General features: G+C 45.9%; 1 protein-coding gene across 1 annotated transcript in view; it reads right to left on the reverse strand.

The window, feature by feature from the left end:
* The window catches only part of ADCY10 (adenylate cyclase 10), a 1,855,427-nt gene that overhangs the window by 1,518,142 nt on the left and 313,205 nt on the right, over positions 1 to 24,080 (reverse strand). Inside the window, exon 5 of the mRNA XM_069226523.1 lies at positions 6,243 to 6,448. Within this exon, the coding sequence (XP_069082624.1) occupies positions 6,243 to 6,448 (206 nt within the window). The remainder of the gene's footprint in view (positions 1 to 6,242; positions 6,449 to 24,080) is intronic.

Genomic DNA, 24,080 nt, shown 5'->3' on the forward strand with positions numbered 1-24,080 from the left:
TTTCCTTCCCTTTGAAGCCCCTTCGGGCCTCCCAAGTGATTGAAAGAGAAATGCTTTTGCATTTCTTTTTCAATCGCGCTGGAAGGGACGAGGGAGGCCCCTGTGACTAATCCGCGTGCGCGCTGACGTCACGGGGGGGTTGGGGGGGGGTCGGAGGTGGAAGGGGAAGGTCTTCCCCTTCCATCCCCGACTTGGGGGAGGGGAGCTGCACGGGGGCGCGCTAGCGCGCCCCCAAGTTCCCCTGTGCCATGGACGAGATGATCTCGTCCAAGGCACAGGGGAACTGGAGCCTTGGACGAGATCATCTCGTCCAAGGCACAGAAGAGGTTAATTAGAACAGCCACTCCTTTACTACCACTCAAGCAATTTGAGCTAGCTATTTGCTGAACCCACCCACATGCCTTAAAAACTTCAAAACAGTCCTCCCTGGAAAGATGAGTCTCTTGTAAGATCAAGACATCAAACGGGACATCCTTCAAATATTGCACCAGCCTTCTCTGCCTACTCTTTACCCTGAGACCATTTACATTCCAAGACAGGAGTCTCAAGTTCTTTATCGCCATTTTCAGGCATCCAAACCACCTACCTTTTTCCACACCCCCACTCATCCCTCCCCCACCCCCCAAGTCCACCTACCACAATGAGGATCTTTTTTTTCCCTAATATGCTCCCCATCCAGTGCTCACCATCACCCCCCTCACTCCTGCTCCCCCTAAACTACTTACACCAAAGATAATCTTTTTTTCTCCTATTATACTCCTCACACAGTGTTCCCGTCAACCCTTATCCTGCACCCCACCCAATCTCCAGTCTCCCCTGGGAACCCACCCAATCATTGACCTGAACAAGGTCAGAGGAGGGTCCCAACTCCTAAGTTAGGGCATTGCCCACAAAACCTCCTCACCGAGGGAACAATCCAGTCTTAAGTTAAACCTGCCTCATTCCTGCCCTCTTTCTCAGTTTTCATAATCAACTCATCCACCTCCTTCCAGTCCGTAAAATTATACATCTTGTTATTTACCATAACTTTTAGAGAAGCAGGAAATCTCAACTGAGCTGTTGCCCCAAGTTTTTTCAAAATATCTATTCTTTTACCCAGCTCCCACTGTTTATTCAAAGTCACAGACGCAAGGTCCGACCTAATTTCAAAATGGGATCCGTTTACCATCAACGATTTCTTTTTAAGGGCCAGGGTGAGAATATGTTCCTTCAGAGAGTATGTCTGATAATAAACAAGGATTTTCGTTGGTCTGTCCCTATTGGGAGGCATTTTTGCCAGAACCCGGTGCACCCTCTGAATATCTTTAAAAATGTCTTCATCTGATATTTACACATTCACCTCTTGCTTTATCCGTCGAGCCATAAAACCTTTTAAGTCACCTTCTTCCAGCCCTTCCGGGACCCTTAGAAACCTCAAGTTATTCCTTCTCAAATTATTTTCCAGGGATTCCATTTTAGCCATCATCCCTGTTTCTGCTTCTTTTAAATATCTTATCTGCTCCTTATTTTCTTCCACCTCCACTCTTAACTCCCCTACCTCCTTCTCCAAAGCGGCGGTACGACCTGCCAAATCATACATTTTCTTCCCTAAATCTTCGCAGAGACCCCTAATCTCCAACTGATTGGCGTTAGAAGTCTCAAAGCCGCTCTTCAGTTCCACAGATAATGCTTTTAACATATTCGCAATTGATTGCCCCAGATCCTCTCCGACAGGTTGGGAAACCTGCACTGCATTCGCTTCTGCTTGCCTCTCTATGGAGCTCACGGGGAGAGAATGCTGTAACACATTTCCTCTATCCACCCAGAGGTCTAAGCTGCTACCCTCTAAACTAGCGGCTGCCTCTAATCTGTCCATTTTGTCCAGCTCTTGCATATTTGTACCCCCGGCTTGCATTCTGGGAGAGCCTGGCAATAATCGAAAATAAGTCCTAACTGAAAGGGTGACACAGGCTTTCCTGTAACTCAAGCCACCAAAACTCTTTGCATCCGGTTCCTTTATAACAACTATTATCTTGTTCCGCCTTACTTCTCACTGTAGAAGATTTCTTGGGGGGGGGGATCAGACTTTCAATTTCAACTCTTTTCTTACTTTTCTTAGTGCTACGGAGGGAATACGCTACTTGACCAAGATTATTTTTAAATGCCACCTTCCCCCCTTCTTTCCCGAACCCAACCTGCCCCTTTACCCTGTCCACCATATGGTCAAAATAAGTTTCTACAACACTTATACCAAAGATAACATAACCCTGAAGCCAAAACCCTTCCAATCTTGGTACTTTCCTACCAGTCTCAAAAGTCCCCAGGTCCTCGGCACGCTGGAAAATCCTGAAGCACCGGTCCTTCCTGCTCTTCCTTCCACCGGATTATGCTTGTGTGCTGATTTGCCTTGATTTCCCCAGAGGGAAACATGAGCCATCACCTCCCTGACCCGGCTGAGCTTCGATGAAGCACTCAGCAACGGAGCAGCTCTGTGCTCTAAAGAATGCTGTATTCTCGCCAGCTCCGTCGTCCGTCACACCGCCGCTGGATCAACAAAATAAAAAAAAAAGAAACGAGGAAAACGGACCCCTTCCATCAACTGCCAAGCCCCACGATCCCCCGGTAAGGTTTGTAACTATCCGCATATTCTTTCAGGAGCGGCGCCCTCCGCGACCGGCTCCTTAGTCGGCCGCCATGTTCCCAGCCACGCCACCCTACCCCCCATCGACTTCTGTTGTCCTTCCTGTGTGCTGACAGCCAGCTCTGGCACCCCTCCTGGGTAGAGTCTCCTGGACCTTGGGGTCCCCAAAACTTTGCAACTCTTCTTCAGCTCCTGTTTGCATTTCCTAGTGCTTGTTGGTGACTTCGCTGGTCACTGACCCTCCTGGCAACCATTGAGGGAGATCTCGTAGGCGACTAATGTGATCTTCTGAAGGTTCTGGACCCCTCAGCTGGACTTCTCTTCCACCAACATGCCACACACCACCTGAGCACCTCCAAAGGTGCTGGACTCTGTCCCCTTCTTTTTCAGGTCCCCCACGTCTGAAATTCGTCCCTGGGTTCCACCGGCCTGGTCCACAGGTTGTGACAGCAGCTGAACAATCTGAGGCATCCACAGTCTTCGGAGAGAGCCCCTTCTTCCCTCTGCATGTGGGTCCCTAGTATAGGTACTCCTGTCTTCTGGGCACCCTGGTGTGGGGGCACTCTGCATCCATCCTCTTGCCTGTTAGTTTCCTCTGGATCTACTGGGAAGGGTCATGAATTCCACAAACCACAGCCACTACTCTCTGTGTTAGTCTATGAGAACACTGGGTGGGTAACTACCTTACTCCTGATTGCTAGGGTCACTTACTGTACTTACCTCTGGTGTTCCTAACTGCTCCAAGCCCCTAGCTAACTACCACACTTACTTTGGCTGGAGTCACTATTTGACAATCCACTTTATTAGTATATACATTAGACCTCCCCTAGGGCCCTGGGTATTTTTATGCTATTTCTATTTCTGATGGTTATGTGTCTATATTGTGTGTAATATCTCCAAAGAGAGATATAGCAATGTCAGTTCAGTAGTAGTGCTGTAATAAAGTACCCGTTACTTTTGCAACACTTATGTGGTTCTTTCTTGTGAGTGTGTTACTGTCTGACTACTGTGTCATTGCACATGCTTTACCTTCCTCCTGGATAAGCTTTAGCTGCTTGCCTCAGTTCCCCCTAGAGAGCTTCTGGACACCTTTTCACTATCACTAAGGGTTGCCTGGACTCAATATAGGATGCCACACCACAGTTGTACAATATAAACTGAGCCAGCCTCCTACAGGATCGCCTAGAAGAAGATGAGCGCTTGGAACGATGTCTATGGTGGCATGACCTTTGGCATGACATGGAGTGTGAATAAAGCTGCGCCAGAGTCACAGGAGCAGAAGCAGGTGGTGGATGAGTCACTGCAGGAAATGTAGGCGGTGGTGGAGGCGGACGGTGCACAGGCAGGAGCTGTGGAGGCAGTGAATCCACCAGTACTATTGGAGAGGCAGGGGAGTAAGCCCTTGAGTACTCTGATTCAGATGATGAATATATATGCCTCCTTTTTCTTCTTGACATCGACCTTCGACGGTGACTGCCGCCGACAACGCCTCATTGTTAATCTCCTCAACATTGTAACACTCCCTGGCGTCGAAGGGTCCGGTTGCCTCGGTGTCGATATGCTTCTCGACATTGACCTCACAGTATGTGTCGATGGCATGTAGATCCTACCTTGTCTCAACATCGATCTATGTCGTTTCTTCAACAGCGATCCAGTCCTCGACGGCGAGCAAGTCAGTGCCGTACCTGGTCTTGACGTTGACTGGGAAAGAAGGCGTTTTCTTTGTGGCACCTATTTTGCGGACTTTCCACGTCCCTCAGAGGAAGATGTAAGAGCCCTGGTAGAGGAGTGATCCTGTCCTCACTCCAAGATCTTGCCTTGAGACTGTCTTTGCTGTCTGTGCCGCTCTTTCTTGCCATGGAGGTGAATCTTCTCCCTCTCTTTCAGGGTATGGTGTGAAAACGTCTTGCAGTGAGGACACTGCTCTGGATTATGACTTGATGGAAGGCAAACGAAACAGAGGGTGGGGGGGGGTGTTTTTCCCATTTTCCCTCCACAGGAAGGACACTTGTCTAACAAGGAAGGCATGCTAAATGCAAAAAATGCCTCAACATACTGTCAGAAAAAGTATTAGAAGGCAAGAGACTGATGAAAACTTTTGAGTGAACCAATTTAAATGAAACTTCACAAGTGAATTTTGAGGAAAAAAACCTAAAAGGATGAGTTCAGTACTCCAAGATCCTGCCAATAGCTACCGGGAAAAATCATTGAGGCAACAGCCGCCTGCTGAGCATGATGGGATGCTGGCGGTCTCTGCACCCCTGAAGGCACAGTCACTGTCTTCCACTCACATAATAGCAGCCTATGGGGTTATACTGCCTTTCTATTCTTCATCTCTTAGTCAGAAAAAGGGTTTGTGAAGGAGATTTGAGGTTTGATGTATTAAACAAATTAAACATTTATAAGGCTGTTCTTACCTTTTATAAGTACAATCTGAAGAATTACACCACTGTAGCCTGTTTGCCTAGACTGCATATTATGTTCTTTCTTAAGTGTCTCTGCAGGCCTTCCTGAAGCAAGGCAACTGTCTACACTTAAGAAGAGACTATGTAAAGAAGTGCTCTGGGTTACAACTATTCAAATGCTTAGGACTTCAACGGAGATCCCCTACGAGAGAAGCTAATTTACTTCTGTTAAAGGATTAACAAAATGCCTTTTCAGAGTGGTAATGTGGAATGAGTAATCCCATATTTAATGAGAGTGTAGAGGTATGACTTTCCGCACAATGGAACTTTCCCCTCCACCCGTTGAGAAAAAAAGAAATACTTTACATGGTTAACACACATTTGTATGGCTTTTATAAATGCAGAATTTTCAACTAATGGAAAACTTGCATATAGGTATTTTATGTGGTTGAGTATTCTATGAAAAGTAGCACTTTCCTCTTAGTTTGACCTCGAGCACTCCTGGCAATCCTTGGTAATCCCTACAGCTGGAAAATAAGTGCAAAGTTTCAACCTTGTGAATTTGACTAACACAGCTTCAAACCTTTTTGTAATTCTCCTTTAGTTTAATTCACTTTAAGTGGCTAGATCCTCAGCTCCTTATCTCAATCAAACAATCAAACATTTATCATCTTCTCTGTCAGTGTCAGTATAAAGTAGAATATAACCCACAGCCCCGTTTGTATTAACCTCAGTATGCACTTCAAAGGCCCTAAATCCATCACCACGAACAGTGCTCAATTGTCTTCTAATGTAAGTTTCTTTCTGGAAGCACATTATTTCTTCTTCGGAGCTTCAAAACACTTACTCAGAAGTTCAAAAGATCCTACTTCATTCAATCTACTGCCACACAGCACTAGGTCAATACATTATATACCCACCCTCACTGGATATACCTTATGTCCTCGCTTTCCTAACTCTACGCTCAAGCAAGAGCTCCTGCAGGCTCCAGTTTAGCTAAATCGTTCTTACTAATTTACATACGTACATGAGATTGGTCATGGGTATGGATCAGGAGAGAGGCCAGACAGACTAAGCACTGCTGACCATGTTTTGTAGAAGACACTGCTGCAAGGGGGGACATGGGGAGTGCTCTGGCAAAAGCACAATACGTGACAATGACTTACACACTCATTTCCTGTCCCATCATTACACAACATTCATAATGACCCACATACCTTCACTGCTCTTTCATTTGGAATCTTCTCGCTCACAATGGTGCTCCGGTCACACAGCTCCCAAGCGTTAGGGGAGAGGATTATAGTGCTGGCTTCAGCCAGACCTTCAGCCAGCCGGACCTCATCCACCGCCCGGCCAATCACCACGAAGAACTCTTGTTGTTGATTTCCAACCACCACCTTGGAGATTCGCCCGGCAGAGATTCCTAGACAAAGATGAAATAACAAGGGCACATAAGAAGGGCGAAGGGACAAGGGTAATAGGAGAGGGGAGGGGAGGAGATGCTGTCAGAGATGGCAAGGTATGGGTCAAGAGGCTAGACTAGGAAAGGTGGAGGCGTGTAACAGGTGGAGATGACAAAATGATTAAGTAAAGACGTGTGAAGCAAATGACAACGAGCCGAGGTAGGATTGCTCCAGTAGAGAGGATGGTGAGGGAAGAGGAGAAATACAGGTTTAGGGAACCCAAATGATGAGCTAGTCAAGATAATGAGGGGAGTCACAGGGAACAAAATCTGTTAGCAATGCATCATTATCTAAAACTACATAAATCAACAAGAGATGGAGCCAGAAAATATAGTGACACAAGAGATGTAGTACATGTAAGTACGACCAAGAGATGTTCGATACTTAAGTGTCCAAAAGACTAGTTGGAGTAGGGAATAAACGGGAAGGAATGGTGGAAGGATGATAAGAATGGAGAGTATGTGATAAACATATCTGACTTGGAGGATGCCAGAAGGACAGGAAAAGGTAGGTAGCGAGTGCAAAACACTGAAGGGAGTGGGTAGGGAACTTGGGGCTTATTGAACGAAAAATAGCAAGTCACAAACTAGTTTGGGACTAGTAAATTGGGTGCTGCTGATATACACAGAATCACTAATGTATTTAATAAATGTGCAAATCGTGCCAAATATTTAGCAATTTTCTGTTTGTGATAGAAAATACTGAATTGATACTTGTGATTACTAAATAGTGAATTGCTATTTCGATGTACAAAGCATTCGCAAATAGGAAATTTGGTAAAACATAGCATTTTGCATATGCAAAATGACATCATTTTTTAAGATTAAAAAAGTGGCCCAAAATTCAGGGCAATGTTGCACAATGGCTGCACTCTATGGTTTAGTGAGGAGGTGGATACCAAGGGAGTATGTACGACTCATCTTTAGAATCTGTGGATCTATGGAGGGAAAACAAACGTTTTTGCTACACCGGAGGTGGCGTGGGATTGGGTCACTGAGAAGAGATGGCACGTCCCCTGAACAGATCTCCCCACCCCGCAGAAAAGCATTTCTCGACCAAAGAGGGCGGGGGGATGCGGATCCGCTCCCATAAGGGACGTCATCGTTCGGGAACTGGCTCGTCCTCCCCGGACTCAGACGAAATTGGACTGTGGCCAACAAAGCAGGATCAATTGTCCCAGACTGGTGAGGCCTCTATGGGGCTTGTGTCCACTGAGGAGGACTTATCTTGGAGTCCGGTGTTTTGACTGCAGACACTGATGGTGTGATGGGACTCGGACTGGTGTTGTTTAAAACTAATTTCTTCACCTTTTTATTTCTTTTCTTTATCAGGGGATTGGCCAATATGAAAGCCTGCAGCTTGGAGGGGTTCACCATTTCACGTTACATGTATGATATTTTGGGGGTTGTGTTCCAGTTACGAGGGCGACTTAAGGGAGGAGGTTTGTTGTTGTTGGGGTGAAATGTTTTTTCTGTGTTTACTATATATTTCGGACGCAACTGGTCATTATACGAAATTAAAACAAGCTGATAGTCCGAAGTAGGTTTTTAGTGCAACTTGTTTTAAAATAACCATTTTAATTTGTGCAAATCAATACACTGTTGATTAATTTGGTGTTTTAAGTTTGATTGGGGACTTTTAAAAAATTTCACTCTGGACTGTGCAATACTGTGTTTTTACTTAGTTTGGCAGCCTGCGGGTTGCCTTCATTTTCTCCTCAGAAGGTTAGCAGGCTAGCTTGAGTGCCTGGGAGGCGGGGCACCAGGGAGGAAGAGGATATGAACAGGGTCGCAGACGTGCAGCACACATGTGCTGCTGGCACACCAAAGGCAAGCCCGTCTGCGCCTGTCCACGTCTGTCCACGGCCAGCACCTGTCGCCCTATTGGTTATAATTCAGGTACAGGTCTCTCAGTAGATGAAAACAAGTTATTAACCTGTATCTACAGTTATCCAGTATTGGTATCTTTCTTAAATTCACATGCTTGAATCATCCCCATTGTCAAAGTGCGAGCCCAATGGGACATTAGAAAAGCAGTAAGTAAGAATAACCATATGCTATAATGCTACCAAACGTAAACATATAGCATATCCACATCCTTTTGAAAAAAGAACCAAACTTGACCTATGACTAATCACCCTCCCAAAAGAGGCTCCTTCCCTCAGATTTTCTAGCACAAGAGTGAACAATATATATACTAAGAAGGAAGGTGAGCATCACAGGGGAGGAGGGTGGGTCGCATGTGAATTTATGAAAGATACCAATACTAGATAACTGTAGGTACAGGTAAGTAACTTGTTTTCTTATCCAGTATTGGATCTTTCATAAATTCACATGCTAGAATCTGAATAGCCAGCAATACTCAAAATATCTGTTATGCCCATAGTGGAGGATGGGTGTGAGCATTTCATTTCCTATAACAATCCTAACAATATAAGAATTGTAAATATACATTCATTTATATATATATATATATATATATATATATATATATATATATATATATATATATATATATATATATATATATATAAAGTCAGACAATAATTGCATAGTGATTAGAAGCAGCTGCATATCAAATAAAACACATACATTTATGTGGAATTACATAAGCCAGAAACAATGGTAAGTTAAATTCTAATGAGGCACATCTTAATGAAATAGATGCCGTAGAACATCCTGTCACACAACTGAATCTGTACGTTGAGCCGATTCTAAACAGTAATGACGTGAAAGAATGTGTAGTCTTCCACGTTGCAGCTTGGCATATCTTGTCTAAGGCGATGCCTTGAAACAGAGCAACTGATGTTGATATTGCTCTTGTAGAGTGTGCTTTAGGTCGGTTGGCTAGTGGTTTCCCAGCCTTTGTATGACAAAACTGAATGGTGGATGCAATTCATTGAGCTATTGTTGCTTTAGTGACTCCTGTACCCTGACAACCTTGGCTGTAAGAGACTAGTAGTTGGTCTGTCTTACGGATTTGTTTACTATATTGGAGGTAGAATTTCAAACATCTGTGATATCCAGTGTGTGGAGAGTTTTTCCAGCCACAGTCAATGGGTTTGGGAACAACGTTCTCAATATCACTGGTTCATTTAGGTGAAAAGATGAAGGCACTTTAAGAATATATCTTATTTATGTTCAGAGAAGAACAAGGTAATTCAAGAAAGTGAGAAAGGGCTCTTGGTGGTAAATTCCTCCATGCCACTGACTATCCTAATGGAAGTAAGTGCAAAGAGAGTTGCCACCTTCCATGTGAGATACTTCAAATCCGCTCTGTGTATGGGCTCGAATGGTGCTTTCATTAGTTACAAAAGGACAATGTTTAGATGCCATTGAGGAGGAGGCAGTAACACCGGAGGAAAAGTGTGAAACAATCCTTTCGTAAATTGTTTTATGAGTCTGGATGAACCTAGCGATGGTGCATTTGTAGAACGTCTGTACAAGGTTATTGCTGCCAGGTGAACTTTAACTGAGGCATGTACGAGCCCAGTCTTGGATAGGGCAAGGAGGTATGATATAATTTGCTGGCACCAAGTACAAAATCTTCACCACTTGAGCCTGTAAATCTTGTTTGTACTCTCAGCCCGTGCTCAAGAGAGAATTACTCTGCATTCTTGATCAATGTTCATGCCCTGGAACTCAAGGAACTCAGGAGCCATGTGTGCAATTGGAGAGAGGCTGGTTCTGGATTAAGTATCTGCCCTTGGTTCTTTGTTAGCTGGGAAGCCATATGGGATTGGCCACCGAAAGGAGAATGAGTTCCGTGTACCAGTACTGACTGGGCCACCTGGGTGCTGTGAGTATAAGCCGGCAACACTCTGATTTAATCTTCTTGAGAGGCCTGGGGATCAATGGGAAGGGGGAAAAGCGTATGCATAAATCCCAGACCATCGCATCAAAAGAGCATTCTCCCACGACCCTGCCAGTGGGAGTCGACTGGCGTAAAAGTGGCATTTGGCATTTTCATTGGTGGAAAAAAGATCCAGGGCTGGTCGTCCCCAGCATCGAAAGAGCTTGTCTACTTCTTTTTGATTCAGCTCCCAATCGTGGCAACTGTCTTCCGTCCTGCAGAGAGAGTCTGCAAGGACTTTGTTGACACCCGGTACGTGATCCGCTCTCAGAGAAATTTTCTGGAGAGTGAGCCATTCCCAGAGAGCTTGGGCTTCTTTTGAGAGGGAGCGATATCGTGTTCCTCCCTGTTTGTTGACAAACACATCCTTGGAGTGTTGTCCACACAGATCAAGACTAAGGATCCCGAAATCCAAGGGAGGAACTCTTTCAGAATAACATTTCAACTCCAACAGATTTATGTGCATTTTTTTCTGTGAATTTGACCATTTCCCTTGAATGCACACGTCTTGCAAATGACATCCCCAGCCTTCCAGAGAAGCATCCGTTGTTATTATGAAATGTGGCATTGGAGTCAGGAAAATTAACCCCTGAGAGATATGACTGGCTTGAGGCCACCACCACAGGGTTTCCACCATCGTTGGTGTGATTTTGATCAAGTCTTGGAAGGATCCTTGAGACTGGAACCATTGCAGTTGCAATTCCTCTTGTAATAGTCTAATTTTTAGTCTCGCCAGATGGACCAAGTTGATTGAGGAGGAAATCATTCCTAGAAGCGAATTGAATGTTCTCACTGAAACTGACTTTCACTTTGAGATTGTGAGAGCCATGTTGGAAAGCTTTTGTTGTCTTACTATTGAAAAATAAGCCTTATTTTTGTCTGTGTCGTTTTTTGCACCCAAAAAAATCATCTTGCGTATTAGAATAGTGGATGATTTCTGGTGAGTTACAGTCAGACCTAGACTGTGAAATAGGGCTAAACAGGCGTTGGTGGTATTGGAGGCCTGTTGCAGAGTTGGTGCCTTTATCAACCAATTGTCTAAGTACGGGAACATTTTAAAACCTTTGTTGCGGAGGGAAGCTGCCTCAGGTGCGAGACACCTCATAAAAATTCTTGAAGCTGACTTTAATCCGAACTAGAGAACCTTGAATTGAAAATGGGTACCAGCTACGGTAAAGTAAAGGTATTTGCGATGCATGGAGTGTATAGGGATGTGGAAATAGGCATCTTGGAGATGCAGCAATGTCATGTGATCTCCACTGTTGAGAAGATGGAGGATATCAAACAGGGTGATCATGCGGAAGGATTGTTTCCACAGGAATTTGTTTAACTGTCTGAGTTCTAGGAATGGTCTCCATTCTCTTGACTTCTTTCTTATCAGAAAGAACCTAAAGTAAAAACCCTGGCCTCTCTGATGCATATGGACCTCTTCTATCACACCCTTGTAGAGCATTTAGAACACTTCATGCTTCAGTAAGTGAAGATGAAGTGAATGTGTTTTCACAGTAGTAGTAGTAGTAATTTATTGTACAGATAATAAAATCCAATACAAATGAACAAGGAAAAAGAGAGAAAAAAAAAAACAATCAATGACAATCAAAATAAATACCCTCAAGGACTGAATTCAAACTAAAAGCACATCATAAGTTGTGCATGTGACATGTTAAAAACGTTTCTCCTAATAATAAATAAAATACAAATCACCCAACCCAAAACCCCACATAAAACACAAGGCAATATACATAGGCACAGCCTTAAGGTGCATGGTGCATGAATTAGTAATTGTGCTAAGCATCAGCTTATACCATTAGAGCTCTTCATCCTACCCAATAGTGAGCAAAATGACAAGAGCGTGGAAAGATTCCAACTAGATGTGTTCGTTGCTCGCAGTGTCATTTAATTTAGATCGTGCAATTTTAATAAATTTGGTCAGTAACACATTTAGCATTGGATTGCCAGGGTCCAGAGACTGGATAATAGCTTGTCGACAGGAGTAGCCTCCCAATTCGATCCATTTGCTCTGGAGCAAGAGTCTACGCTCATTTAGTACAGCTGAGCACAGACAAACCACATGGTCAGTGGTTTCGTCCGCATTACTACAGCCTCTACGTGTCACGCTGTCCCCGGGGGTTAGCTGCCATTTGGGTTGGTGTTTTAAAAAACCCCAATCACCCATCCTTAGGGCAAGAAAGGCCTTTTTCAACCAAAACCCGTATGTACAAGAGAAACTACTGGAGGGCATACCTGGCTTAAAGGAACCAATTACTGCCCAGGCATGCTTCTGATGGACAAAAAGAGAGCAATCTGAATGATAAGAATTCAGTTGGATAAGCCTTTTAATCTCTGATTTGAACAAGGAATAGGGGGGATTATTTTCCCAAAGATCGCCAGCAACCAATCGCCGTTTGCATTTAACCAAAAATTGGGAATAGGTGCACTTCAATTTTGGCTCGCTAATTACTTGCCACAGGACTGCCTCCAAGTGGCCGTCTGAGGAATGACGCATTTTATAATACAACTTCAAAAAGCACCAGCATTAACTGCCACTGAATTCGGAAGCCCAAATTCCAGCCGTACCTGCGCAGGTGAGGCCAGGTGAGGAACATGAAAGACTCTCTTGTAGATTTTATTAACCAACCTATTTAATAGGCAAGAGCCTTTGCCCAACAGAATTTCTTGACCATAGGCCAACGAGGGAGTGATTTTTGCTCTCATAACATCCATTAAAGGAAGAAGGGTCAGCCCCTTTAAAACCTTAGCTAATTTGGAAAAGGCCACCTGCAAGGCCACAGCTTTAAGTTCCATTTCCTTCTTATGTTTAACAAAACTGCCCCTGGAGTCGAAATGTACTTATATATTTGTAGGACTGGTCGGAAACAAGTTTACGGTTTTTATAGTACCAGCTAAAGCCCAAATGTTTTTTCCTCCCAAAGGGGACCACGTTTGTTTTAGACAAGTTAACTTCTAACTGATTGGCGGAAGTATACGTCGCAAGTTGGTTGAGCAACCATTGAAGGCCGATCTTAGTGCAACTAAACAAAACAAGGTCGTCGGCATAAAGCAGGTGACTAAGCCTGAAGCCACCAATCTAGGGAGGGTGAGAGTTGATGGCGTCAAGAGGTGTTGACATATCTGCAATGAAAAGATTAAAAAGAAGAGGAGCCAATACACAACCACGAGTGGTGGGAATTTTCCTAGATAAGGAGTGCCCATCTCCAAGCTTATTACGGACCCATGGTGTCAGTGTGGAGTTCTATAAGAACTGGGGGAATGCCCCAGCTTTGTAATTTGGCATAGGGCACTCCGGGGGATCCGATCAAATACTGCCGTGAAGTCCACAAAGCAGCAATTCAGCATCAGGCCTCAAGAGATCGCCCTATCAATCAAGATAGAGACTGCTAATAAATTAGTTGAAGTGCCTGAACCAGCAGAGAACCCTGTTTGGACTATAGGAATTAGTGACTTCGATTCAGCCCAAGCACGGAGATCCTGCAACATAAGGCTGGCATAGAACTTAGCCTCATTGTCCAGCAGGGCTATCATTCTAAAATTGGCAGGATCTGATCTTGAGCCATTTTTAAATAGAGGATGAAGGATGGCACCACGCCAGGACTCAGGTATAGTTGAAGTTAAAAGGCAATGTTCCAACAAATGTGCAACATGGTTGGCCAAGAGGAGGGGATCCTGCTTGAATAATGCCTGTGGAAGACCATTGGGACCGGGGGCTCCAAATTGCTTAGCCCTCGAGATGATGTGGGGGAGGCGTAATTGGAAAGACTTCCTTACTCCCTGTGGGGAGATTGGAGACCCTGTAAATGGGTGACACATTTTAAATGAGACTACAAAAGATCTATGGGCCCTCTCATCCAATGGTTCCCCATCCTGCTCGCTATCTGAAAAATGGGTGGTCAAGTAGGCCGCCCACACTCCTTCTGAAATGTCAACAACGCCTGAGCCCCTTTGGTTACTATTTAGATTATTGATAAGGGACCAAAATTTCGTGGAGTTTGAATCTCTACTTGCACTTAAAAGTTTAACCCAAAACTGGCTGAGATAGGTCTGATAGTCGTCATAAACAGCCTTCCTATAATCTTTCCTCAGTTGTTTAAATTCAATGAATAGACACTCAGAATCGGGGCTTTTCCTGATTGCCCTTGCTAGCCTATTCTGTGCTTTCTTTAAGTTCTTGGTTCCCCTGGAAACAACAAAAGACCGGGATGGGGCACAATTGAGCGCGGACTGATGGAATTTTGACCATACAAGGCAAGAAAGTTTGACCCACGACTTAATTGGGGACACACAACCCAATCCTTCAGAATTAAAAAAGTTAATACATTCAATCAGTACAGCACCGCTAATAGAAGCATTCCATTTTATGCGCTTTAGTGATTCGAAACAAGCGCCACCACCCACTGTCCGCATGACATCATGAGCAGAAAATCTTGATTTAATAGATACAATTTGAGGACAATGGTCGCTCTCACTCCGAGGGAAAATCAGAAACCTTTCAATGAGGGGAAACAATTCAATATTACAGATGGTGTAATCTAAATAGGAGTGAGATCGACCATCGGATCTTGTCCACCGTGGGGGGGCATCATCACGTAAGCGACCATTCAAAACTTTGAAACCCATACTGTAAAAAAGCATTACTAAGTATTCTCCCAGCGGGCAGTGCAGACAACCCTGGGGCCTTAATTGTTCGGGAATTAGCTGGTGGTGACCACAATCTGGACCCGCAAGAGCCTCCGTTGTATCCTGAAACAGGTTTGTGTTGAAATCAAGTTATAAGATAGCTAGCACGTGGGTAATCCCCAACTAAATTAGCTACAATCTGCGTCAGTCGAGACAGCCTGCCCCTTTTTTCCTTAGTTCCGGGGGCAATGTAAACATTGATTATTATGAGGGTCTCCTGCACAGTCCCATTCCTTATGACAATCCCCTGGATCCAGTTATCCTCCGAGACCAGAGGTAGTTTACTCCGATCTAATTTGACAGTCACATAAATGGCCAAACCACCCTTGGCACAGCCATTCTTGCTCGTTCTATGGGCAGATTTCCATATTTCTAGGTACCCATGCAGTGGACAACTGTGCTCAGCCCAGGTTTCCTGGAGGGCAATTATATTGTGACTGTTAAAGAATGTTAAAAGGTCGGCCGAAGCAAACTTATGCACAACCCCATTGATGTTCCATGAGCATAGGGACAGATATTCAGGTGTTGGAACGGAAACGCCCTCCCGTGATGGTCAATGGGGATGACTGTGCAAGACGTTGGATGGCAGCCGATCCCGATTAAAAAAAACAGAAAAACCAGAGCCAGTGTGGGAAATACCATTAAAAGAGGAAGAGCCACTCAGGGCACTTTTCAATATTGAGAATGGTTTCAGAACTGTGGGAGCCATCAAACATTGAGATTCTGATAGTAACACAGGGTAGCCAGGCTCCTTAAAGGGAGTTATTGTAATACCCTATGAGCAAAATCAATCTCTCCTGGTGAGAATAGACTGAGCTATTGTGGCAGAAGTTAGTGTAACCAAGGTAGAGTCTCTTGGATAGGGCCCCCTGGAATCCAAGAATTTGATGGACACAATTTCCTTAGAACCAATGTAGTTAAGATCTGAGGTAACATTAAGGAGTCTTAAAATATTCCCCCTGTTCAATATGTCGTTGGAGCCCCTAGAGCGATATTCTGGGGTAAACACAAGTTTAAAAGTTGAGCTTTCCACTCGAGTCCTGAAAAGGTGCGTGGGAACTGGAGGCTATGGCGGTTCCTCTACCATCGATAGTCCTGCAGGACCCCCCGGGACGAGATTTTCAACGGAAACGGATCGCAGACTTGGAGGCAAGATTGCAGGACCCCCCGAGACCAGATTTTCAATGGAAACGGTCCGCAGGCTTGGAGGCAAGATTGCAGGAGAACTGCTTCTGTTAGCAAATGCCAATTTAGAGGAATTGGGGGAACCGAGGGCCGGAACATCTCCAATTCTATTCCCATGGACAGTTTTGGATACAAATAGTGTGGTGATTGGGCGAGTTGCTTTTCTCACCCAAAACCAAGTAGTCCTTAAAGAAGGAATCAGTTTCCTGCCCAGTTCTTCCCGCCGAGGGGACATTGACAGGCACAAGAGGGAGGGGTTTGGGAGGTGAAGTCACCCTAGGAGCACCTTGGGGCTGCAAGGGTAGCTGCACCTCAGGACGGGCCGATAGTTGGACGTTTGTCGAAGATCCTTGAAGGTGTTGGCTCCGCCTACCGTTCCATTGTTTGCGGAGTCTTTTTTTTCCCTCTTGCTCAAAAAAGGGGGAGCCACAGCGTCGACTCCTGAGGACATTGGTAGAACTAAGGCAGGTTGTGCAGGGGTGCTGGGAAGATGAGAAGAGGCAGGCACCACAAGCTCAAGCTCGAGAAAAGGGGAAGATGTGGAGGCATCCAAGGCCTCAATGACCGACTCCGGAGCTCAGGTAGCAGCTGGCCGAGAAAGATTGATCGAAGTTACACTCTTGACTGGACAGAGTTTGTCCAAAGTTTCTGGCTGGGAGGACCCCCAAACTGAATCAAAAGGGGTACTAGGATTCAACGAGGGAACCGAGGACACAGGCGCTGAAGATATTCTCTTGATTTCGCATACAACTGAACTTAAAATGGTAGGCAAGGATGACAAACTTTCGATGATTGGAGAACAGCAAGATGACGGTTGTACATAGTTGGAGCTTGTCTGCGCTCTAGTAATAAGCTGGTTGAGATTCTAAATTTTTTGATCGATGCCAGATAAATAATAAGCCAATGTGTTCAGCAGATCAACTTGGACATCCAGTTTATCAGAGTGGTAGTTCAGAGACAGCACAGTCGATTGAAGAGTTTGCAGAAGCTGAGGCCAGGCCGAGCTGGTTTCCGTGAGCGTAAGAGGGGACACAGAGTTAGGGTCCTTGCCGGTACCACTCAGAGGATCAGATTGAAGGCAGGAGAGGTCAAGGAGTGATTGGTCGTTAAGCTCGCCTTTGAGGAACTTGGTTTGAGAGCTGGTGGCGGCCCCACTAGAAGACTTTAATGGTAACATTGGATGGATGCCACCGGTTGAACTCCGGATCCATTGGGCTGCCGGGGGGCTGGATGGCAGGAAGGAGCCGTGCTCCTGCAGGGGATCATGGCAGCCTGCAGACGGCCCACCCGGCCCAGCCAACCGATGAGGAGCTGCTAGAGAGGCCACTAAAAGTGGCACACCCACCCCTTCAATTAAGGAAAGGTCACTGGAGATGGTAATTGGAGAGTGTTTGAGTTTTGGCGAGGGTACAGCCCACTGATCCTCAAGGGGTGGCGAATGGCTTGCTTCAATCTGAGAAGCTAACTGGGGGAAAACAGGTGAAGCAGGAGAAGCTCGACAGTAAACCTGTGCCACTGTTGTGAGGTGGCCACAAACAATAGATGAAGGATCGGTGACTGCAGGCTTCATGAGAGCACTCTGGCCTGGTTCTGCCTTAATCTCCCCACCATTTGTCAAGAGTTCCAATTGAGGTTTTTTCTTAAAATATGACAATAGAGAGGACTTGCAAGGCTTTAAGGGGCATGGATATGGCGTAAGAACAGCAGCAAGTTGAGAATTCAATGTCTCAGAACTAGGCGGATCGGCAGCCGGTGAGAAGGGTGCCGCTGAAATTACAGAGGCTGACGGTAAAGGCGAGGAGGCATTGCCTACATCGACATCACTGCGGCATTTCTTGTGCTTTTGAGGGTTCGGGTGCTCCTTCCTTATTTTACCGGACCTCATAGTGCAGCAGGGTCCGGATCCTTCCCTTGAAGCAGGAATAACTCCAGAGGAGGAGAGTGACACTCAGCGTAAGTGGATAAAACTTGAGAGGCGCTTTGCGGCGCTCAGTTGAGATATCAGCGCACCAATTGAACCAGCAGACTAGAGTGTAATTCAAGACAGAGTCCCGATTGAATTGGGAGGCAAGGGGAGGCAGGAGACAAAGGGGCACAGGCAACACGGTCCGGACAAGCTGCACTGGCGTGGCGCCAGCCGCTTCCGTCGGAACCTGACGCCTGACGCCTGTCTGATGTTATCCTATCCCAATTCTGTTGATAATTTGAGATGTTTGCACCCACTGGGCTGATTTACGGGACGTATTGAAATGTAGCCGCCACCCAATGAGGATCATTGTTTACGGCGCTGTTCCCGAGCTTGGGGGGGGGGGGGATGTCTGTGTTCTTCTTCCGCCTCGTCTGACATAAGCTGCTGTAAATGGCTGCCGGTAAGACTGCTGATATGTTGGCCTGTCCTGGGACTGCTGGTACTGTCTATGGTAGGTACCTCGAAAAGAAGAGAAACCTCTTCCTCTGACTCCCCGAAAGGGCTGCTTCTTGTATTGTAGAGTACCCAGCGAACAAGCAGTCTCTGTATCCGTCTTGATGGCATCATCTTTGTGTTTCACAAAAAGGGTCTCGCCATCATAGGCCATGTCTAGAATTCTGGATTGAACCTCAGGTCTGAATGAGGTTGTCTTTTACCATCCTTAGAGGTGCAAAATTGCTGCTCCTGCTAACTGTTGGAGGCTGTGTTGCGAGCGCAAATGATCATCTCTGCAGATGTGCGCTCCCCTTCCTGTAGTATTTTTTGTGCCTCAGGTTTGTCTTCTGGGATGAGGTAATGAAAGCATTCATGTCAGACCACATCTGTCTGTCATAGCGACCTAAAATGTGTTGGCAGTACGCACAGTAATGGTTGACATAGATGAGAACCTCTTGCCCACATTATCCGAACGTCTATCCTACTTGCCTGGTGGGGCTGAAATGGGAGCGGATGGGTTCTTAGAATGTCTTTGAGCAGCCTGAGATATGACAGAATCTGGTTTTGGGTGCCCTGTCATCTTGTCCAGTTTAGGTGGCACTGGCAGGACTGTGGGTGGATTCTTCATAATCTTTAAGCCTTCACTCCAGATCAAATCTACGATGGGGATTGCCCTCACTGACGTTCTTACCTGCTCCTTAAAGTCATGGAGGAAACATTCTGCATGTGAGAAAGATGTTGATAAGTGGAAGCATGTAGCGGCTCTATCTATTAGATTACGAAAACTTCCAATATCCTCCGAGGCGGAATCTGATGGATGAGGAGGTTCCAGTGATAGTGTAGGGGCTAAATAATCATCACAATTGTTGCTAGGATGTTCAGGAGTGACAATCTCTACTTCTTTCATCTTCTGAGGAGGTGATGTTTTCTCTGGGGGCAGCAGCTAAAGTAGACGCAGGTGTGAACCTAGGTGTTGCCGGAGGTGGAGGCATGTTCCTCAGTGTAGCCGAGGAGGAAGGTTGTTGCGTCTGCTCATCAGTTAAAAAGTGGAAACCTCCTTTTATAGTCTTGATGCATGGACAGTAAGTCCTGAATTAAAGAAGGAATTTGCACTGTATCTTGCGATTGTTGATGTTGCATTGGCTCATAGTAATGTCTATGATGTGTATAATAGGGTTGATATTGCTGGTGTTCATACTCATCATCATCATCCTAGTATTTGACGTGCAATTGTGATGGGCTATCACCAAAAGGCCTTTCGTCCTCAGCATCTTCCCAGTCCAGAACGTGTCTAGGTGCTAATGTAGTTACCTTACTAGGGGATGCATCTTCTGGATGCAAGGTAGATCTGGAAAGTATTGTGATCCTGACTGTTGCCTGAAGCTGAGGAGAACCTGCATAGACGGGGACCACATTGCTTTAAGGTATTGTATATTTTAGTCATAGATGTTAGTGCCATTGTCGATGATGGTATTGTCGTTGACGGTGTTCTCGGTGATGGCGTAGACGATGACAGTCTCATCAATGGGGCTACCATTGACGGTCTCGTCTACGGTGTTGCCGTCGACATTGTCTTCGTCGATTGAGCTGCTTCCGTCAATGATGTTCTCGCCCACGAAGCCTTCGCCGATGAAGGCTTCTCTGATGTTGTCCTCGTCGACGATTGGGTCGTTGACGGTGCAGGAGATCTCGCCGACAGATCTGTTGATGAAGGTTTTTTCTTTTTTAATGTTGTCAAGTCCATGGTCTCACTCACTCGCTTTGATGAGATTGGAGCTTTCAAAACCCATGTTGACGTTGTCATAGTTGATGAAGGTCCTGTTGATGATACGGTGTTGACAGTAGTGCTGTCATCGATTTCTAAGTGTTACCTTTTTGGACGTTGGCGGCTCTGAGGAAGGAGAACGTTCACAGGACTCCCTCTTTCTACGTGGAGATGATGGCTGGGAGGAAGCTGACCCTGATACGGTGATGGAAGGGTCTTTATGGTGTGCCTTGTGGTGCTTCCTGCCCTCCTCAGCCTGCCTCAGGTGAGTAGATCTAGGCCTTTTTTGAGGCTTTGGGTCCTTGTCACTCTCCTCACCTGAAGTACAGGATTTTGCCCGTAACCATATTAGAAGGCTTCCTTCTCTGTCCCTCAGAGTTTTAGCAGAGAAGGTGCAGCATATTTTGCAGTCTTTTACCTGATGTTTGGGATACAGGCAATACAGATAATCTTTATGTGGATCATCCACATGGAGCCTTTTCTTGCCACAGGTTTTATAAGGGCGAAAAAAGCCTTTCTTAGAAGTTTCAGACATATTCTGAGACAGAAAGTTGTTCTGACAGGAAAAAAACTGAGCAGAGCTCAGGGAGACTCCCTTCACACAACGTGTGGTAGAAAATCTGAGGGAAGGAGCCTCTCTTGGGAATATTTTAGAGGGTGCTGGCGTCTGATTGGTCACAGGTCAAGTTTCGTTCTTTTTTCAATAGGACATGGATAGGCTATATGATTAGGCTTGCTAGCATCATAGCCTATGGTTATTCTTCCTTACTGCTTTTCTGATGTACAGTGGGACTCCCACTTCGACAACGGGGATGATTCAAGCATGTGAATTTATGAAAGATCCAATACTGGATAAGCTATAAAACAGCTCAACACTCTGCTTGCCTGTGAGAATAAATGTGATTTGTCTCCTACTACACTCGCTGTTTCATGCACACTCTGAGGGAATTATCAAAGTGCGGACCCTGCCCAAACATGCCCAAGAAGTGTATGGTTTGGTAATTGACCATAATTTGGACTTTCTGGTTTGTCACAGATTCCTGGCTTTGTTGCGGCGGCCCTTTTCTCCGGTGGCGTGCTGTTGTCTGGATGCGGCGAGGCCGGAAGCCCAGAATTGGGCCTCGGTCCTCGCCGCGCACAGCGCGATTATTGTTGTGGGGTGTCTGCGCCCCCCCACAGCATCACTTACCGGTACACGCTTTCAGGGCCTTCCTTTTCCTCCTGCATGGTTTTTCAGCCATGCCTTCTCTTCCCAGCATGCCTTGCACCTCCCTTTTTCCCTGCATGCATCTGTTCCCTTTGTACTATTGTATATTTTCCTATCTCTTGCTATAGTTCCTTCCCAATCCAAAATGGTGGTGTTACTTCTTCCTGTCCATCACTTCCTGTCTAGGGGTACATAAGGGGAATCATTTATTTTTCTCATTGCGTTGCAACACTTCTGTGCCAGTTGTTCCTGTTCTGTCTTCAGCCTTCCAGTATTTCTAGGATCCTGAGTACTAATTCCTTGTGTCCTCCTTCTGTTCCAGGGAGTTCCTGTTGGAGGTTTTTTCCCCCTTGGGGTTTTTCCTCTGGGACTCCTTCTGGAGGGCACGGACTGTGGTGGCATACTATAGTCAGCAGCACTGTGGCTACCGGAAGGGGTCGCCCCTACCTCGGTCAGAGCAGGACTTGCAGGAACCGGGGCCGCACACCATTCCTCTCCGATACAGACGGTAAGCCCAGGGTGAATCGTGACAGGCTTAGGCCGTGGTCAAATCATGACATTTGTTATGCACTACCCCCAGCTACACTTTACTTAGCTATGATAGACCTAAGGGGTGTGGGGGAGGCTTAGTAATTATGTTTCGGAACTCCTTCCAAGCTAGTTCCTTTGAGTTATCCAACTTAAGAGAAGTGGAGAGTTTGGGCTTTTGCTTTAAAATCAGCCAATCACAGTCGTTTGTAGGATATTTACTACATTGCCCACCCAGTTCCTGTGTTAGTTTCCTGGGCTCTTTAGCTGATGCTCTTGCTCCATCTCTATTCCAATAAAAAAAATTCATTTGGAGGAATCCTACCATCTGGATACAAAAAATCTCAGAGAAATTCTAACCATATTAGGTCTCTCCCAGTTAGTGGGGAGCTCTACTCATGCTGCCGGCCATACTCTCTGATCATACCCTTCATGGAATTTGTTTTCACTAATCCCAGGTGAACCTATAGTTCAGGAGTGGTCAGACCACTGCTTGATCCCCTTTAAATATTGGTAGCTGCCAGACCACTAATCTGCTCCTGTTCTGATGAGAACCTCTTTGGGTCTCAGAAATGGGGGGAAATCACAAGCTCCAACATATCAACATTGTTGGTTACAGTCTGCCCCTCCTTTGGGGAAGGTTCCCTGACAACCTTGACTCTTTCAATCATTGGTGTGGGCCGCTGTTTATGAGTTAGCACTGTTGGTTCATACTGGTAAAGTCCGGCTGTAGGAAAGTACCATTGTGCCTGGCATGTTACCCCCATTTTTACATGTATGTCAGTTTGTTTTTGCCTGTCTCACTGGGATCCTTCTAGCCAGGACCCCAGTGCTCATAGTTTGTGGCCTGAATGTGCATGCCTGTGTAGTAGCTAACTGTGTCACTGAGGGTCTGCTAACCAGAATCTCAGTGCTTATGCTCTCTCTGCCTTTAAATTTGTCAGTATAGGCTAGTGACCACTTTTACCAATTTCAATTGGCACACTGGAACACCCTTATAATTCCTTAGTATATGGTACCTAGATTACCAGGGTATTGGAGTTCCAGGAGATCCCTACGGGCTACCGCATTTCTTTTGCCACCCATAGGGAGCTCACACAAACCTTTACACAGGACTGCCATTGCAGCCTGAGTGAAATAAGGCACACATTATTTCACAGCCATTTTCACTGCACTTAAGTAACTTATAAGTCACCTATATGTCTAACCTTCACTTGCTGAAGGTTAGGTGCAAAGTTACTAAGTGTGAGGGCACCCTTGCACTAGCAAAGGTGCCCCCACATAGTTCAGGGCCATTTCCCCGGACTTTGTGAGTGCGGGGACACCATTACACATGTGTACTACAAGGGCACGCTGGAGACCTCTGAGTGGCCAGTGCCAGCAGGTGACGTCAGAGACCCCTCCTGATAGGTGCTTACCTCTCTTGGTAGCCAATCCTCCTTCCTTGGTAGTAAAACCTCCTTTTCTGGCTATTTAGGGTCTCTGCTTTGGGGAATTCTTCAGATAACGAATGCAAGAGCTCACTAGAGTTCCTCTGCATCTCCCTCTTCACCTTCTACCAAAGGATCGACCGCTGACTGCTCAGGACGCCTGCAAAACCGCAACAAAGTAGCAAGACGACTACTAGCAACCTTGTATCGCCTCATCCTGCCGGCTTTCTCGACTGTTTCTAGGTGGTGCATGCTCTGGGGGTAGCCTGCCTCCTCTCTGCACCAGGAGCTCTGAAGAAATCTCCAGTGGGTCGACGGAATCTTCCCCCTGCTAACGCAGGCACCAAAAGACTGCATCACTGGTCCTCTCAGCCTGACGAGCGTGATCCCTGGAACTCAGCAACTCTGTCCAAGTGACTCCCACAGTCCAGTGACTCTTCAGTCCAAGTTTGGTGGAGGTAAGTCCTTGCCTCCACACGCTAGACTGCATTGCTGGGTACCGCGTGATTTGCAGCTGCTCCGGTTC

Source organism: Pleurodeles waltl, chromosome 3_2 (assembly GCF_031143425.1).
Source record: "Pleurodeles waltl isolate 20211129_DDA chromosome 3_2, aPleWal1.hap1.20221129, whole genome shotgun sequence".
In the NCBI taxonomy this organism is placed as follows: domain Eukaryota; kingdom Metazoa; phylum Chordata; class Amphibia; order Caudata; family Salamandridae; genus Pleurodeles; species Pleurodeles waltl.